A 20,200-nucleotide genomic window follows, 5' to 3' on the forward strand; every position below is an offset into this window, starting at 1 on the left:
CCATTGAGATATTTTTCAATGCTTAAAATTATCAGTTCACTCAGTGCAGAAAAATATATAAATTAATAACACGGAAAGCAGCATTCAATTTTTTCCAGAAATGCACTTCTGAGTAAGAAAAATATGTAAGAAATTATCGAAGGGTTATAATTAGACATTTGGTAACTGATGCCATGTCAGTCTGTCATTTGCGACCAATATTGGTCATGTGCAACATTTCATGAATTTTTGACTGGCAGTGCAATTTTTGGGACATATCTCTGTATATGGCAACACTAGCAGGTCGAAATATTGCCAACAGTTGCATGCAACATGTGTCTAAGTATTGGCTATACATTTACGTGAAAAATCATAAATCAAGATGCTGTGCCAAAATTGGACTCCTGAGAGAATCCTAGGCTGCCCCTGGTTACATTCAATTCTCTTCACTCCGTTTCGCTGCTACCGTGCCTGTTTTTTTAATTGGTTCAGAAAGGCGTATTCATTGGACCAGTGCATGTGCATTGCTGAAAAGTATTTTACTACTCATTCTTACACTCATGTGCAAGAGGTTTTCCAATAAAAATGCTCTGCTTCTGCTGTACCTCACAAAGCAACTGTTTTACAACCAGTCAAACACCAACAAATGATCCCACAAATTGTTTTTAAGAGTTGGTATTTATTGTTGGAAATCAGTTCTCAGATGTTTTCAGCAAATGAACAATGTTTTTTTTAAAATAATGTAATTGCTTTTATTTAGATAAATGCTAATATAAATTTATGAACCCAGTGATAGCCAACAGGATTAGTTTAGTGCAGAAAACCTGGTGTAAATATCTCTTATGATTTTCATGATATACATTTTCAAAGTTTGGATTGCGGGACTTTTGAAACATACTATAGTATGCACAATTGCTAGTAGGTGGTCTCCTGGCACCTGATTTTCAGAGCTGGCACCTAGCTTTGAAGAAAATTTATTGAGCACTGGTCACTTAGAGTACTGTATTACAGCTTGGGGAGGAGAAGCTCACGTACATACAAAAAGAGTATTTACACTACAGAAAAGGCCTGTTAGACTTATATGCAAAATACCATCCAGATCCACATGTAGAATTGCCTTTTGTGAAAACAAAATTTTGACTTTATATTCACTGTATGTTTATAAATCTATTATTTTCATACTAAATGATGAGACACAAGTTAGAAGTCAACACATCCATGGACATAACACAAGACAAAGAAAATACTTTAATGTCCAGACAAACAGACTAACTCTGACAGAGTTTTACACCACATTCTGGAGATGTGAAATTTTACAACAAACTTCCTTCCTGGCTAAAAAATATCACTCCTTTTAAGAAAAAAAAAAATGCAGTTAATCAAGCAATATCTCGCAGAAAGAGCATTGTATGACATAAATAAATTGTAAAATAGATTGGGCACAACTGTCAATTATGTATTAAAAAAAATCTAGTAATCTCATAGAGCTTAGTGTTTATAAATACTATCACATTACGGAATAATGTATCCAACTTAAGAAAAAAATCATGCATACACTATATATTTTTATTATGGGCATACCTGTTTATCATTGTTTTTAATATTGTAAAAGTTCAATTTATGTAAATTTGTGTATCACATATGTGAGTTATGTAAACATCTTTGATGTTTTTATACTGTAATATCTCTTATACTATATCTTATCTATATTTACATGTATCTGATGATATACATACCCATGGAAAAAGGGGTCAATGAATAAATAAAGATTATTATTATGACTTCTGTTTTCGATGACGAGTAAACAAGCTAAACCTTGCACACATGAGTGAGATTTTGGCAAGGTGAATTTGCAGCTTGTTCAATGCTCAAATGGCAACACACAGCATTCTGCTGAGTGCTAAAAACACATAAACATGCTTCTCGGGACTATTTATTATGAAAGTGAACAATGGAATTGTACAAAACAAAGTGTCCTATTTCCTTACATTATCAGTGGGACTTCTCCTTCCATACAAACATTCACAGTATATACAAGTATTGTGAAAGTGACAACACATAGTTACCATTATTGCTGGCGAAAACGATATAAAAAATTAAGTTTGTGTAAGAGGAATCGACTACATTGTACCTGCATCTGATTTAGCTAATCTGATATTAAAACAGAAACACACTATTGGTAACAACTTCTGGAAGTTTCCATGTGAGGGAGATCCAGAAAGTGCATTCACATGGCATCCATACGTGGCACTAGTGGTCGGAGCCTGATGCACATACATATGCATATATATACATGATGTGAATCTGAGCACCGCTTTCTTCTCAACTGAAAATGCGGTAACCCCGCAAAATATCAAACTATTTATTTTCGTGTGGTAAGTGTTTGCTGTCTCCTTCATCATTTGGCACAAAAGGCGAAGTACAATAAAGCAAGTCAATCAACCTTACAATACATAAAATATTATTCTTTGGTTCAAGAATAATTAAGACTTTCAATTCACAGTTATTCTCATAAGATGTTATATTCATTTAGTTTCTTCTACAAAAGTTACTTCATGTCTTCTACCACCTTACCAAATTTCATGAAAATCTGAAATGGTCAGGTTGAAAAGTTGTCTTTTTTCTTTTTTGGTGATGATTTGGCACAGAATGACCATATGCATGTGCATAAACCTCGTTTCAAAGAATATTGATTAATAAGCAGAGCAAATTCCACTAATTTTATTTCATAGCCTTTCAGAATATACTTTACCTTAACTTCAATTTGAAAAAAAAAATGGCATGATAACTGCTTTGCCTTATAATGATAATGCAAATTTAGTAATCTGAGATGTTGACATACAATAAAATCAACATTAGTTTTTTCTCGATTGTCAGTGGAGGAATCTTTGTGACAACTTTTTAAGTGGAATATACATATATTTATGAACTTTAGAAAAAAGTTTCAGAGTGGTATGCCAATTTGACTTCAAGATACAACTATTTCTGTTAAGCACTGCAGGCTCCCACCATGGCCTCAGCATTGACTGATCCATGCAAGATTAGGAACTTTAGCCCCCGGTTTCTCAGGAATTATGAGGGCTACACATGAAAAATTGTTCATGGGTTCATACCTTGGTAGTATTAACGAATACACCAAGTTTCATTAAAATCTGAATGGTGGGTGTCATTGCCTGGGGTTCTTGTTTTAAGTCCGGTTTATGCACAGAAAGGCTAATCGGAACTAGACGTACAGTTTAAAGTGGGATCTGAACCACTATGTGCCTTTACCGGGTTTCGAAACCTGACACACCTTGATTACAAGGCGACGCCACTACCACTGACCCATGGAAGAGGCCGAATCATTACCTGGGGGGATTTAAAATGGAATCAGTCTGATACAAGTTTCATGAAATTTAACACTTAAATTTATGGTCCCCACCTAGTGGTTGCAGGACCTTGTAGTTGGTGGTGGGGCATGTGTGCTCTGATGATCCCCTAGGCTATACCGGCGGTAGCATAGCTACTGGCAAGGTCTCTCATGCTGGGCAGGCTAGCGGGTAAAGAGCCAGACTAAGAAGCAACCTAACGGTCAACGGCTCCAAAGGCGGAAGAAGATGGATGGTCATCTCAACGGCTGAGGAGGCGGAGGAACCTAGAGGAGTAATACCTCTATAAAAAACCTTGGTCCATCTGGCTCCGGATGGTAGCACCTTGTAAGGACCCCTTGCCAGGGTTACGGTGAAGACCTCAACGATATCTGTGGCAGAGAAGGAGACCTTCGGAACGGCAGAGATGGTGGAAGAGGCAACCCACCCTCTTCGGAGAAGAGGGAAACCACTGCCTTGTGGAGAAGGGGAACTTCAAAGGCTAAGGGAGTAAAGCCCGAAAGAAAATCCTGGTCCTCCAGGTTGGGGGTTGGAGTGAGAGACATTAACTCTACCCATAAAACATAGAGCAGAATAGCTAAGCTTTGCTCACTGCAAGCCCAGAGGCAGAAAGGAGGCAGCCCCTCCACTGGGCTAAAATGCTGTAGGCCAATCCCCTCCACATTTGAACCTACATGATTAAAAGAAAAACAAGAGAGCATACCGGACAGATCACGATGACGACGAATTGGTGAGGATATGGCTCGGTGAATGTTGGAACATGGCATGTAAGGGGTCTAAATGGGAAAGAATGTGAATTAGTAAGAGAGGTAAAGGAAACAAAAGTGAAATACTTTGCAGTTACAGAAACAAAGAAGAAAGGTAATGGAATTGAAGAACTTGATGAAAACTTTCTTCTATTCTACAGTGGAGTACCAAAACAAGAAAGAGCAAGATCAGGAGTGGCATGTATGATACATAAAGATAAAAAGGAAATATCAAGGGATGGAAATTTTAAATGAGAGATCAATGACAGTAGATATATTAGAGCAGAAAGAATTAACTTTAGTGATTGTATATGTCCCTAACGAGAATGAAACTTCGAACAACAAAGATCAGTTTTATGAAATACTACAAAGAATTATTGAAAACATAGATAAAGAAGTTATTATCCTAGGAGATATGAATGCCAGAGTGGGAAATAAAACTGATCGATGGGGAAAAGTAATAGGAAAGTATGGACAAGTGATAAATAACAATGGAGAGAGACTATTGGAACTCTGCATAATAAATGATCTGATTATCACCAACACTATGTATATACATAAAGACATACACAAATACACTAGAGAAGAACCAAGTAGAAATGAAAAATCTATAATAGATTACATCATTGTGCGGAGAGAGATGAAAAAGTTCATAAGAGATGCAAGAGTTAAAAGAGGGCCAGAAGTAAACACTGATTATAAACTTCTCATATTAGATATGACCATAGGGGTTAAAAGTAAGACATCAAGGATGAATAAAAGGAAGAAAATGATAAATTACAACATAAGAGAGAAGATAAAGGTATACAAGTTGAAAGAGAAAAATGTTCAAGAAGAATTTAGAAAGAAAGTGAAAGAAGAACTAGCGAATGAGCAAGTAGAAGAAAGAGAAGAGGACTTAGAAAAACCCTGGAGTAAATGGAAAGGGGCAATAATATCTGCAGCTGAACAAGTGTGTGGAACATCTAGAGTAGGAAGCAACAAGAAGAAGATAACAAATTGGTGGAATCCAGAAATAGAAGCAGAGGTAAAAGAAAAGAAAGAAAAATGGAAGAAATACCTGTCAGTGGGTACTCTGGAGGCATTTGAAGAATATACAAAGCAGAGAGATAAAGTGAAGAAAGTGCTTCAAGAAGCAAAGAAAGAAATGTGGGAGCAATTTGGAAGAAATATGGAGCAAAATCGAAAAAAAATTCAAAAACTTTTTTACAAAGTTTTGAAGAACATGAGGAAACAAAAAGATTGCCCTTTAAAATTTATATATGATGAAAATAAGAAAATATTAACAAATTCTGAAGAAATAATGAAAAGATGGAAAAACTACTTCCAAAAATTATTAAGTGAAAATGAAAGAAGAAATGTACCAAATGAAGAGGAGGAGGAGACAAGACCTGAAGAACCAGATGTCCTAGATGTACAACAAGAAGTAATTACACGGGAAGAGTTAAAGAAAGCTATTTTAGTAGAATGAAACTAGGAAAGGCAGCTGGTCATGATGGCATTGCACCAGAAATGATCAAGTATATGGGAAAGGAAGGAGAAGATCTGTTGCTCAGAATAATAAATGTGGCATGGAAGGAAAAGAAGATAGTGAAGGATTGGGAAATATCAATACTAATACCAATATATAAGAAAGGAGATAACAGGGAATGCGGAAATCACAGAGGTATTTCACTACTCAGTGTGCCTGGCAAAGTCTATTCAAGAATTTTGGAAACTAGACTAAGACAAGAAATAGAGGATAAATTAGAGGAGGCACAAAGTGGATTCAGACCAGGTAGAGGTGTCGAAGATCACATATTTACAATAAGACAAATAATAGAGAAAGTTATAGAATACAATAGAGAATTATACCAATGCTTTATAGACTTGGAAAAGGCTTCCAATAGGGTGCCATGGCAAGAGTTATGGAAAACCCTAAAGAAAAACAATGTAAACAAGAAATTAGTAGAAGCAAAACAAAGTTTCTACAAAACAAATAGATGCTATGTCAGAACTGGCAATAACAGATCAGAGGAATTCATAACAACAACAAAAGTAAGACAATGTGATATTTTATCTCCATACTTGTTTATCATTCTGATGGATGATGTTCTGAAAGAAATAAAACCAAAGATGAGAAAATTCAAAGTAGGAAATTGGAAACTGAAAACTGGAACTGTATCTGAACTTTTATATGCAGATGATATTGTATTGTTTGCAAATTCACAAGCAAACCTACAAAGAAATTTAGAAATAATAAATGGTAATATGTCAAAGAAATATATGAAAATAAACAAAGATAAAACAACTGTGTTAAGGATAGGGAGAATAGAAAAACCCTGCATAATAAGCCTTGAAGATTCCGAGCTAAAACAAGTACAAAGTTTTAAGTATCTAGGGGTTACAATCAATAGTAATGGAAAAATAGATGAAGAATTAAACACTCGAATAAAGAATACAAACAGATTATATTATGCCATAAACAAAGGAGTTTTAGGGAAAAAGGAAATGAGCCAAAAAACAAAAATGATTGTGTGAAAATCAACTTATGTACCAACATTGATATATGGAAGTGAATCCTGGATAATTAATGAAAAACAAAAACAAAACTTACAAACAGTAGAAATGAAATATTTGAGGACAACAGCAGGAAAGACCAGAAGGGACAAAATCAGAAATCAAACAATCAGAATAACATTAAACACAAAACCAATATATCAGGATGTTGAGCAAGCACAACTCAGATGGTTTGGACACCTCAGCAGAATGCCTGAACATCGAATACCTAAACAGGTATGGGAAGCAAGAATGGGAGGATTTGATGCAGAGAGACAGAAAGGAAGACCACGTAGGACATGGAATGAGGGAATGAAGGATATCCTGAGCAGGAGGAACATCTTGTGGAGTGAAGGAAGTCAGTTGGCAGAAGATCGTGACAGATGGTCAGCTCTCTGTAAAACCTCGACACCAATCGGTAGAAGAGGATCGGAATAAGTAAATAAAAAAAAAAATTATGGTGTTTTATTTCAGAGCACATACCTCCATATTATATTTACCTGTGCAGGTGAAAATTTGTAGTAGTTTACCCATTCGTTAAAACCAGCATATGCTACTTTCCTACAGAGTTATAATATGAAGTACTGTGAAGAATATTGAATAACCATATATGCCTCAGAGAATATTAGATAATTCCGAACATTCATTTTAATAATATTCACCAGGGGTTTGTGGCCGCGGTGGCTCAGTCGGTAACGCGTCTGACTACCATGCTCAAGGTCCCGGGTTCGATCCCCGGCCGGTTCAAATCCGGGAACTTTTCTAACATTGGAAGCGGCCCCGGCGCCCACCCAGCGTCGAATAACATGGGTACCTGGGGGAAACCCTGGGGGGTAAAGGCGGTCAGGGGCGTGGTGCTGATCACATCACTCCCACTCACGACCGGATCAAGAAAGTGTGGGGCGTTACCCCCACACCCCCTATACGCCTTCATGGCGTGGTGCTAAGCACAGGGGAACACTTTACTTTTTTTCTTTTAGGGGTTTTCAAAGTTTTTGCTGTTGCAGTTCCCCTCAGATGCCAAAATCTGCATTCACCATGCACCTACCATCAGCAATAATAAATAAATTCATTTTATGTGGCCATAAAAAAACAACACAAAATCTGTTCATGTGTTAATGTATGCATACAAGTAATGAAAACATAATGATAAATACAGATGATGCAATTTTCATTAATGTTCATAAGCTGAGAGAGAAATACAGAGTAAGAAAACCAGGATATCAGGCATATTGCAATGTTTAGCTGAGTCAGTGAGTTGTATGAGCTTGGTTGGTGGCACACATTATAACTAATCTGGGTATATATTTGGAAATGACAAGGATCATCTCAGTCTGGATATTTACTCTTGATTTTTATTTGGACTTGATCACCGTCATGGTCGAAAGTCCAGTTTCACAAAGATATGAAGTCGCAGAAGGAAGCATAATGTGTAAGGCCTTATTATTGTTTAACTCTGGATACTTATTCATTATGGATGGATCCAAAATTAAGACACTGTCGCAGATAGAAACAAACATATACTTCACTATGTTGTCTGAGGAAAGATCAGTAAGCTTCTCCTCTTCTGCTTTGGAAAACATTGATAGATGGTCTGCATTGAATGAATCTCTCATTCAGTTGTGCAGTGTGAGCTGTGGAAAGTACTTTTCGAAGAGGATGAAGTTGTGTGAAGTGCTCCACTTGATTGTAGTCCTGTTCCTTCTACCACCATGCTCAGCGTAGGTAAACAATCACCAATGTTTTCATCTTCAATATTTTTCTTTGAAAGCAGCACTTCCTTTTGAAGGCATGCACGGGATTCTAGCAACCATTCTGACTGAGTAATGTACTGTTGCCAGAACTCTCCTCTACTTATATGTTCGGATTTTGTCAGGGTCGTACAAAATAACATCTTGTTACTAAGTAAATCAGGCATAGTTTCTTCTGAAGATCAAGATATTGATTTTTTTTTTTATTAGTAAGTATAAATTTCAGGAGAAAATAAATATTTGTCAAAAGTTCTCGTGCTTCCCCTGCAAAACTTCGGTGGACGAACCCACTCACCAATTGAAGGCATACCACTCACCAATTGAAGGCATAGTCCACAAAGAATTTTTGGAGCATGGAACCACTGCAAACTGCGATTGGTACGTGAAGACTTTGGAAAAACTCCATGCACGATTACTGCAAGTTATGCCTGGCAAGGATGCAATTCCTCAATATGACAATGCACACCCACACACACTCCGAACACAGGATGCATTGCAGCATCTCAAATTCCATGAGATTTTACCCCACCAGCCGTACAGCCCAGATCTCACACCTCGTGACTTTTTCCTTTTTCCGAGGCTGAAAGAGCACCTGAAGGGACACTGTTACACCTGTGATGCCGAGGTGCATGCAGATGTGCATCGCTGTTGCCGGGAGAAGATGCCTGATTTCTTCGCCGACAGGATGCAACAACTTGTCCGATGTTGGCATTTGTGTGTGGACAATGATGGTGACTACGTAGAAAAGTAGTGACATCCTTGTAGAGGACATTCCAAACTTTAAGAAGACATATAGTTCAGGTAAGTAGCTTGCTTATTATTCACGTTATTGCGTAGGAGGCAAACCTTTTCAAAATGCCCCCATACCACTGTGCGTGTGTGTGAACATGTGTAGGTATTTTGTTGATATTAGTTCCATCACAGCCCACCAGGCGGTAGGCATTTGCATACCCGAAGTGGCACAGGTGAGCACATTTTCTTTTGGGTAATGTAAGAAGTATCTACAACACAGATTTTCCAATTTAACACTGTTAGATTTCTACCTCTGGGAAACTGAATAATAATGTGTACCCACAAAGCCATGGTCATTGGATGACATGAAACATACAATTGACTCTTCCTGTGCTTCCCTTCCTGCAGAAACCATATTTGCTGTTTGTTGATCTGTTCTACAGCATTGCAGACAACTTACTGCTGCAAATGAATATCTGTAACTTTCAGATATGTGACTAGCAAAAAAGTTCATACTTGGTGTTATTAGTGTTCCCATTATTATATTTCAAAGAGTGTAAACACTCCCACCTGATCCAACTCACTCACTCACCCATGGTGGGAGATCATCCAACCAGTTAGATATGGGGTGGAGTGTGGTCACCATGTCAAACCCCAGTCTTTGTTGTATGTTTCCATGACCAGATATATATGAATTAGGAGATAGTAAACACTTACCAAAAACAGAAATCAGAAGGTGATATTTTGCTGCCTAGTCATATTTTTACAGAAGAAATAGATGAGGTTTTATCAAGATGAGGGGGATGAATTAAGGCCTTGGCCTCTGAGGACTAGGGAGAATGGGATGGCTTTTTCTTTTGGTGTGGAAGGGGTGAGAGATGGAGTAGTGGAGATATTAGAGGTGGTTAGTAGGTTTGATGCGTATGCAGGTTTCTAGGTGATTACCCACGATGTGGACAAACACATCTAAAGAGGAGCCCAAGTTAAGAGTTCAGTATGGGCTGTTATGGGCTTTTACTTTTGAGATCACCACCCCTAAACAAGGATGTTTCTGTCAGAAACAAAAGTCGTTAACATTCGAAGAGAAAATAATAAATATGCAAAAAGCAGAGGAAATGTAAGGATTTGATGGTCTATACCTTCTTTTACAATTCAGACCATTCAAAAAAAGGTGCTTTCCTTTCTTGTGTTAACCGCAATTTGGGGAGTTAAAAATAACAGCCTTCCGCCTGTTGCCACTCGCTGCAAAATCGTGTTGGGAAGAGGGAAGGGGTGGGGAATGGCCAGGCAAAAGTTAGTAAATAGGCTTTCGTCTTGGGGTCGGGTCAAGTGGCTTATTATTTGTGTGCACGCTTTCTCAATTTTGGGTAATTCTTCTTCGAAAACAGGCATATTGTGTGCATTGGCGGATCTAGCGGGAAGACCCCCGGTTCACTTGCTCTTCCCAAAGGATGACTAACTATTATAAAAAGTATTGATAGAATTATATTAAAAGACCATAAAATTATCGAGCAGTTCTTTTCCAGATAGTACAGTTTGACACAAATGCATAAATAGGGAATAGATTTATGAGATACTTAAGTAAATTTAATCTGGGACTTGTTGCTTGCAAGGCAATAACGTTAACTGATGGACACAAAGCGAGAGCATTTTAGATTGAATATTTCCAATGTCTGTCTCTTTACTTCTGTAATCATTGTTCACACAAAATACAACAGAGCTTCCTTCATCTATTTCACGCCTCTAGTAATTGATTAATTGAGTTTTAAATCCTCTTTTATGCACAGATATGTTAATTGGTACTGGACCTACGGTTTTATGTGAGATACGAACCACTATGAATTTTCATAATTTAAGTGCTTTATTCTTGTGAATCAGGTAAAGAATAATACATAATAATTCCACGCGACTGTACTTTTTTTTTATATAGTTGTTATCAATACCTTATAATCTTTTTATATGATACCATACTTTTCCTCATGGCTAGTAAATATGGTTCTCTATTTTATACATACACATTTATCGAGAAGTGTAGTTATTACAAAAAATATGTTATATTCTGTTTCATATCTTGCAACGTTTAGAGCTTTCTTATTTACAGGAATTATAATTGAAGCAGCCCACCGAATAACGCTGTATGGCACTTTTGGAAATGTGCTGAGTTACCAGTGAAATCATGCTGCGGCCCTGTGGCTACAGGCTACAAACTGGCCAGCCATAAGGTCGGATGTTGCTCGAAGATTGATACTGTGTTTGCATAAGGTTTTATGTTTTTTCTACTGTAGTCCACTAACATACAACAGGTTTTATCCCTTGTTCTCGCATTCACTGATATGTGTCATACAGCGTTATTCGGTGGAATGCTTCAATTTTAAAATTGTTGTAACACAAAACAAAAAGGACGAAAATATGAGGGAAAAATGTCTGCTTAATACAAAGAAAACATATGTTAATATTAAGTTATCGGATAGGGCATAGTGTATAATAATAAATATTATGCGCTTATCCACTTAATAAATTTTCTCTTTCTAATTTGGTGAGTTTCTCCGATTCCTACTCCCGCCGTTGAATTGCACATACTCACAAGTCGCAACAAGAGGAAACATAAAAGCATTGTGTAAAAATCTATTTCTGTATTATAGACCCATGGCAGCTAGGGACGACCAAAATTACGTCAACTTTAGTGCTCTTTGTTCATATCACACTATATTTAGCCTGTCTGAGCTACCCTACCATTGTGCTTTAATATATTAACTCTTAGGTTCAGGAGAATGTAATTTTTGGAAACTTATGACTTGCTACATAATCTTAAAGGTTTTCGAAATGCATTTTTGTTATCGATTTACACGAGAAATTCTTACCTTTGTTGTAAATAATGTTTTAATAGCCATCCTATCGCGCTCCAATGTAAAGCTTAGGGCAACCAAATGACGAACGAAATTATTTAGGGGCACAACAGGGGTGGTGCCTCTAGCGGAAAAGTTTGGCAGTGAAAAGACCCATTGAACAGTACCCGTTGACCACCACTAACTTTTGTTGCAGCGTGTACTACAGCAGAAGCTCTATGCACGCTGGAGTTTCCTTCTACTGTGCACCATGCGGCAACACTGTCGCCATAAGCCCCATACTGAACTCTTAAGTTGGGCTCACCAATAGGAAGGTCATCTATGGAGTGGAATCAGGTGAATCTGAGGGTGGTCAAGTTGTTGAGTTGATTTAGGAAGGTTGTGAGAGTGTTCGCCATGTGTCCAGAGGAGGAGGATGTCATCAATGAACCTTAGCCAGAGAAGTAGCTTCTTTGATTGGGAGTCTAGGAACTCATGTTCCAACCTGCCCATGAAGAAGTTGGAACAGGAGGGTGGCATTTGGAGCCCATGGCTGTGCAATGTATTTACAGGTACTGCTGGTATCTAAAGTGGAAGCTGTTGCAGGGGAGTACAAGGTTGGCTAGTTGAATCAGGAAGTGGGTGCTGGGACTATGTGGTTTGTGTCAGCTGTTAAGAAATGATTCAGTGAAATGGGCATGGGCATGGGGAATGTTTGTGTAGAGAGAGAGTTATGTCAATGGTGGCAAGGATTGTATTGGGTGGTAGGTTATAGATGATGTCAAGGTAGTGGTTGGTTCCATGGAGAAAAGAAGGCCATGGCTTGGAGGAGAGATTAGAGAGGTGGAAGTCTACGAAGGCAGATATTAGTTCAGTGGGTGAAATGTAGTTGGACACAATGGGTCTCCCAGTGTTGTTAGGTTTGTCAATTGTGTGGAGAAGACAGAAGGCACAGACACTGGTGTGTCAGGGATGAGAGTGAAGTTGGATAGGCCTTCAGGGAGGCCTCTGGAAAGGAAAAAAAATCACAGATTGAGGCCAACATCTCAATTCATCCTCCTCATCCCACCCATAATACAACCTATGCCTGCATCAAGCCCTAATCAACCATGGCATTGTTGCAACGATTCCATTGAAAGTAAATTACGCCATTACAACCCGAAAGCGTCAGTTGCTTTTCAACAACATTATAGTATGCCCCTCGTAGAAATTGTAGATTATGAAATAGTATATATCATATGTAATTAAAAATGATGAAGAGAAAGCTAAAATGCTTACATAGAATTCAAAGCTTGTTCCTGTACGAGTTTGTCTTCGTTCAATGACTGGTGCAATTCATGAAGCACATAGTCCTTTGAAATGAGACAGTCATATGACTTGAAGATGACAGTCGATATTTGGCATCAGTTTTCCCTAACATTATTTTCATCTTGAATATCCAGGGTAGCTACGATTTTTTGATTATGAAATTCCCCGACTTTTCCAGGTTTTTCAGACCAGAAATGAAATTTTTCCTGACATATTTGTCGTCATGATTTTTGCTTTTGAACCTCATGTTTTTCAATTAAATATGCATGCACGTTAATTATTATGAATATGAATATACACAGTTATTAGCTGAAAATTTACCAAGTGATTAATATAATGCTATTCAATGAAAAAATAAATAACTATTGTACTTCCCCATTTTCACCAAGTCATTACAATTAAGGTGGTGAAAAAAAAATTAATAAAAAAAAGTGGCATATAGCAAAGCTTTACAATGTAACCTGTATACAATCTCTATTATATCAATACAAGGCCCTCCCGATGTCACAGTGGTAGCGTCGTCGCCTTGTAACCAAGGGGTCCCGGGTTCGATTCCCGGTGGAGGCACATAGTGGTTCGGATCCCACTTTAAACTGTAGGTCCAGTCCCAATTAGCCTTACTGTGCATAAAGTGGACTTAAAACAACAAATCAATGCAAATATCAATACAAATGAGAAACAACAGAAAATTAGGTCATGTACCTTTAGAAAATATGCAATAAGTTTAATGATTATATTTTTTAATTTATTGAAAATAGTACATATTTCGGAAATTCAGAACGTGAATGGGGCCAGTGACCAACCATACACCTAAAAAAAATATATATGCGGGCCATACCTTGGAATCAAATATCTCCATTATTTGAGTTTTCCACATGCTGGAACCAATTTTATATTACGGAAAACATCGAAATCTGTCTATTAAAAGGTAACAATTCCGAATGTTTTATGATTTTTTTTTCAAATTTTCCTAGCAGGAAGACTAATTATCATAGAACTTTGGCAATCATTGTGACACGAAATTTGAACCTTCCTTAAAATAATGAGCACTATTTGGATTCGAAAAAAGTTATTTATGTTGAAAAAACTTCAAAATGACCTTATGCAATCATACATGCTTCACACGGACAAGGTATTCTCCGGTTGACAAGCGACAGTAAGTATCTTAAACTAGTGGGAATGAATGTAGAAATAAATCGGAACCTTAGTAGAGTGAATTCAGGGTCTTTATTTTAATTGTAAGACAACCAAACCTGACCTTCCTAACCTAACCACAAAAGCATATATTGACAAAATCTTAAGTAATCGCTAAACTCTGCAGTATGTGTTAACAGACATAAATCGAAATCAAACCATGTAAAAGTTGCATTTGTAGCATGATGAAATCGTAATAAAACAAAAGGAACTTGGGCCCATTTTCACCACTTTTCAGCATAATTTCATTCTACACGCAAAAAATACATAAAATTACTATTGGCATCAAACCAACATTCCTAACCTAACAACGAGTGTACATTTAGTTCCTCTATTTCGCACCAGTTTTAAAAAATAAATTCGTTCTACAAGCACAAAACACGTGCATATTCGAATAATGACATCACTGATACTGCAAAAAATCACTAATTTCTCGGGTGCAACACATCCCTGCAATGTAAAAACTACGACAACGAGCAAATGAACTAGTTGATCAGGTTGCTTCTGAATGGGTCGTAAACGAAGGACTCAAATTCACAGAACGGGTTCACGGGGGAATGAAGTAGTGAGTCCCTTTGTATTTACTCGGCGTTCGCACCCATCCAGTGTGACGTCAACCACAGCCAGTTACGTGAAATTCTGCTCTTCAAGCTTTATTGCAGATTCAAAACCAATGAACTGTCCAAACACCAACCTGCTCCGCTTCACGTATCAAAAGAGAACGGGTTCCGAACGGGTGTGTTCTTGAAGAAAGGAAATTTCCTCACCACACACGAAGCTAAAGCAACATTTTTTCCACAGGAAATTCTGAGGATAACTGGTACATAGGTTTCATCTTGAGTAGCTTGTTCTCTTAAGAAAAATCTCACGCCTCTCCAAATTCTGGTCTTGAACAGGTTCACAAGAACGAGTCGCAAAATGAACGGATCCAAAAACCTAGATCCGAGAGTGAATAAATATAGAATCGAAATGCCAAGGAACCATAATTTTGTACGTAACAGACCAGAAGTCATAATGACGAGAGGAACAAGTTTCTGAACTGAATCTTTTGGGGGGACTGGAATCACTAAAAATGGGCGTAAATTCCAGAAAATATGCAAAATTCCCTGACTTTTCCCTGACCAACCAAATTCCCTGACTTTTCCCGGTTTTCCAGTCACGTAGCAACTCTGATATCCTATATTGTCAGGCTAGTCTTAGATATTGTTAGTCCTACTTCTTACTTGAATGTTTGCCTCCCCCCCCCCCTGTTCCCTTGTAATTTATTTCCACCTAAGATTAAACATGCAATGCCCTCCTGACTCCACTGTGGTTATGCCACTACATTCAAGCATACTTTGCAATAAGCTGTAAATTTTAGTCTGTGCACTCTTTCAGGACATCCCATTGGCAGACCCAACAGATGTCAGGAGAAATGTCACCAGACCAGCTGTGGCATCCCAGGGTGACAGTAGTCTAACAGTGAAGAACTGAAGTGAAGCATAAGACAGGCCATGAAAAACAATTAAGAGAAATTCAATGTCAACTAGATACCTCGTAGGCAACCAAAAGAGTCCATGTTGAAGTGAAGAGATAGTACAAAATTGCAGTTACCAATTTCGATTAAAACAACCACAAGTTGCTCTCTTCTACGTTTTATGTGCCATTTTGACTTAAATCTGTGAAAGAATTTTGCAACATGCTGTTTCACTAACATTGGAAAAATCTTATTGACAGTAGTAAAGAAAATTATAATGTAGATATTTTCGATTACCTGGAATTAGTATCTTCATCCTTTACTGGGTAGTTCAAATCCACATCTGTCAGATTTATTATGTTTCTTTCTTCTGTTTTAATAGTTGGGATTTCTTCGTCATTATATTTCACATCTTCCTCCATCTTCACATATTCTCTTTTCGCAAATGAAATTTTGCTTTCTTCTCCTACATTCAATTTATTTTCTTCCCAATTGAATGCATTTTCCTCTTCCTTGACTTCTGATTTGGAGACAACTGACTGCTCTAGCATATTTATATTTCTCATTGAATCAGGTTTTGTATCTGGTGATATCACAGGACCAAAATTATCCAAATCATTCTCACAAATGTCATCAACTTCACGTATGGCATGTTCAAGCACCAAAGTTTTCTCACAGCTTGTATCTTCTGATTTGAAGTGAGCACTGGAATATGGGAATACTGGTAGAGATTTGCTATCTTTAATACATGTTTTTTGTGAAGTGCTAAAATTGGCTTCTCTTTCACACTCCAATGTTGTGCTTCCAGATGATATATTTTCACTGAAATCATCAGACAAGAGAAGATAAACAGTCAAAAGAGTGATTATATCAATAAAACAAACACAACAAACTTTTTCTCAAAATTTCTGAGAAGAGGTTGTAATGAAAGTTGTTATGTACCCAATAGGACCAAATAATGTAAATAGTTTGCCAAAGCGGAATAGAGATGGCAGAACCAGGTGTGCAAAGTTAAAAATTAACACAATATACGTGAATAACTATATAAATAAGAACAAAGCAAATTGGAAAGATGAAAAACAATAGAATCTACTATAAGAAGAAAAAGAATAAATATAAATGGAATAAATTAATCTATATATTCCATAAATCAAATCAGTGATCATATGTAACTTAATCAGAAAACTAAAAAAGTCAAAGCACCGATACAAATTTGTGTCTTTGTACAGACCTTGAATCTGTCTGATTGACTTACCATCAACATAGTGGAAATTTTGTATACACCAGTGGTGGCGAGTTCCAGTCGACGCCCCACACAACACTTTTGGTTTCGCGTTTCAGCCGTGGCACCTACTTGGATGCACGTGTCAGTCGTTTGGCACCAAGTATACACATTGTTGCACATATTTAGTGTTGGCACGTTCCAATCACAGCCGTAAGGGAGGAGATTAGTACAGGGTGGCTACTCTAGAACCATGATAAAATTCAAGTACAATTCCCGGTTTACAAGGCAAATTTTCAAAAAATTCAAGGCCACAAGGAGATGTTTTCTCTATTTCAACCTTGCATATTACCGCCTCTCAACACCCACACACATGCCCCAGAGGCGCAGACACAAACTTCTGCCAGGGGGGGGGGGGGGGAGCAAGTACCAGGACAAATGTACCAATAATAATAATGACATTATTATGACCATTATTATTATTATTATTCGTAGTAGTAGTAGTAGTGGTGGTAGTGTCAAAGACGTTATCATCCTCGTAAATTACACAAAAAGGAGGTAGAAGTCGGTGTTAAAAGCATTTGTGTTGCAAAAAACGATTTTAAGCATTAAAAAAAACTACGTTCAATTTCACATTCATTAATAATGGAAAACAAGTACACAAACTGTATTTTTGAATGGCAGAACATGCATGATAAATGCATTTCAAATATTATTATTTTCTTACATATAACATGTATAACTTTCATGTACAACATATGTTTTACACATATTCAAAATGGAGTGATGTAGAATAAGAAAATATATGCCAACATTAAATTGTGTATGTATTCAAAGTTTCTTTAATATATATATATATACAACATACGTCCATTACTTATATTCATTACATAATCAATTCATCCACCTCATAACAAACCAACAGCAAAAATTATATAAATTGTCTCTCAAATGTGCATGCTCCTTTTCCTCATGCATGTCTTATTTCTCTCTCTGGTAATTTACAATGCATTACAGAAAACAATCATATTGCAAGTGAAGCGAACAAGGAAATTTTCAATCCATTTTTTTGCAAATTGAAAACAATATTGATTTAATAGGGTGTAAATAATTTCACGAGGTGCCATGATATTCTCTCTTTTACAACTTTTATCTTTTAGCTTGTTGGGCAGCCAGGGTCGACTCCCGCCGCTCCCTAGCTATGGCTCTGAACTTGACGAGACTAAGAAAAGCAGGCATTGCGAGTGAGAAAATTTTATGAAATGTATTTTTATTTGCATAAAATTTGAAATCGAGGGGTACAATTGCCTCTCTGTGCCATCTGCAGGTGCCCTTGGCCATCAATGTTTGCCCCCTTGCCCTCCTTAGAATTGATTTCCATTCAAGGTTGGGGGGGGGGGCAATGCCCCTGACCCACTGTGGTTGCGCCACTGATATGCACACACAAATATAGTAACAATATGAAGTGTCTGTGTGATTGCAATGTATCCAAAAATTCTAATTTAATTAAACAGTATTATTTAAAACATTTAATTTGAGGTCCTTAATTTACATTCACATACTCAGACTCGAAATACATTTACAAGTCACACAAATATTATGGTATATATTCTAACCTGCAAAAAATTGTTAATTGTGTAAGAACTTCAAACTCAAATCTACCTAATCATCTTCGAGAAATCTTATCTTGCAATAATCTTCCGTCCGTCAGATTGCTCTACAAAGGCCAGTAACAAAGTCAGGGTGGCTACAAACAAGCAGAAATGAAATTCCCTGACTTTTCCAGGTTTTCCAGGACAATGTTGATATTTCCACTGAGGCTTGGAACCCTCTGCTTGCCAAGAACAATGAGTGCGGACTCATTTTTTTATGCATAAAGCTACTTCTCTTATCTCTGTGAAGCAAACAACTTAACTCTTGCATATAAGTGAAACAATTGAATTGTACAAAATAAAGTGTCATATTTCCTTACATTATCAATGGGATTTCTGCTTCAGTGCAGTATATCCTAGTGAAGTACTGTGAAACTGACAACATGCAGTTATACCATTATTGCTGACAAAAAAGGTATGTAGGTATTAGAAATTTAATACATGGAATTTATAGAATTGCATTGTATAGGTACCTGATTTAGCTAACCAAACATTAAAACAGGAACACACTGTTAATAACAGCTTCTGAAAGTTCATATATGAGGGGCATCCTAAAAAGAGCTCCAATGTTGCCTGTATGCAGCACTAGTGGCTGGAGAGCACCACACACATGCGTGCAAGAAGAAGTGGCATGTAGCTGTAATATGGTACAGTACCAATGCAGCCATTTTAGGACAGTTCTAGGTTAAAGATTGCAGCTCTCATACAGTCTCCCACTGACTGCGATGTAGCCTAAGTGTAGTAATCAGATTTTTGCACGCTCAGAATTTGGCACAGAGCCAGCCACCAGCAATCATGTGAGGTGTGCAGACCGGACGTCGTGAGTGTTGTGAGTGATAGTATGGTCAGACGATGGTGCAGACAATTCACACAAGGCCAATCGAATGTGCACAACCCCATCCAGCTGAGTACACGCGGACCCCTTGCACACTTCAGGTGAGAGATCTTGGACCACTCCCTGTACAACCCTGGCCTTGCATGTACCGACTTTCATCTCTTTGTTCAACTGAAGAGGTTCCTGGCAGGACAAGGATTTGACAGCTACACTGCGGTAGAGATAGTTCTAGTCTTTGCTGTCAGACACATAGGCCATGGGCATACAAAATTTAGTGCCATGTTACGACAAATGACAGAACAACGGTAGTGATTATGCTGAAAATTAGGTTAGGACTCACTGTTACTAATGCAATAAATTACTACTGATATTCTTGTTTTATTTATGCCTAATCGGTAGTGACCTTGATTCGATGTTATTTTTTTTTCCAAATTGGTGTATTTTTTAATTTTTTACTATTCGGTGTTATTTTTCCCAAAATTCACATTTTTATTTTAGTGCATTTTCTGGCAAATACCTGAAATTATATACCTTCATGGTGTTTTTAAACTACTGTTTCAAATTGTAAGTCACATGGCCTACACCTCTTCGTGA

The 20,200-nt window shown here is 37.4% G+C and overlaps 1 protein-coding gene across 3 annotated transcripts in view; it reads right to left on the bottom strand.

The window, feature by feature from the left end:
• Positions 1-20,200, bottom strand: part of LOC146004094 (uncharacterized) — an 86,917-nt gene that overhangs the window by 14,695 nt on the left and 52,022 nt on the right. For all 3 annotated transcript variants that reach the window (XM_083142737.1, XM_083142735.1, XM_083142736.1), the window contains exon 3: positions 16,195-16,719. In XM_083142737.1, coding sequence (XP_082998863.1) covers positions 16,195-16,719 — 525 coding nt within the window. The remainder of the gene's footprint in view (positions 1-16,194; positions 16,720-20,200) is intronic.

This window comes from Lepisma saccharinum, chromosome 21, assembly GCF_977018435.1.
Source record: "Lepisma saccharinum chromosome 21, izLepSacc3.1, whole genome shotgun sequence".
NCBI classification, from domain to species: Eukaryota; Metazoa; Arthropoda; class Insecta; order Zygentoma; family Lepismatidae; genus Lepisma; species Lepisma saccharinum.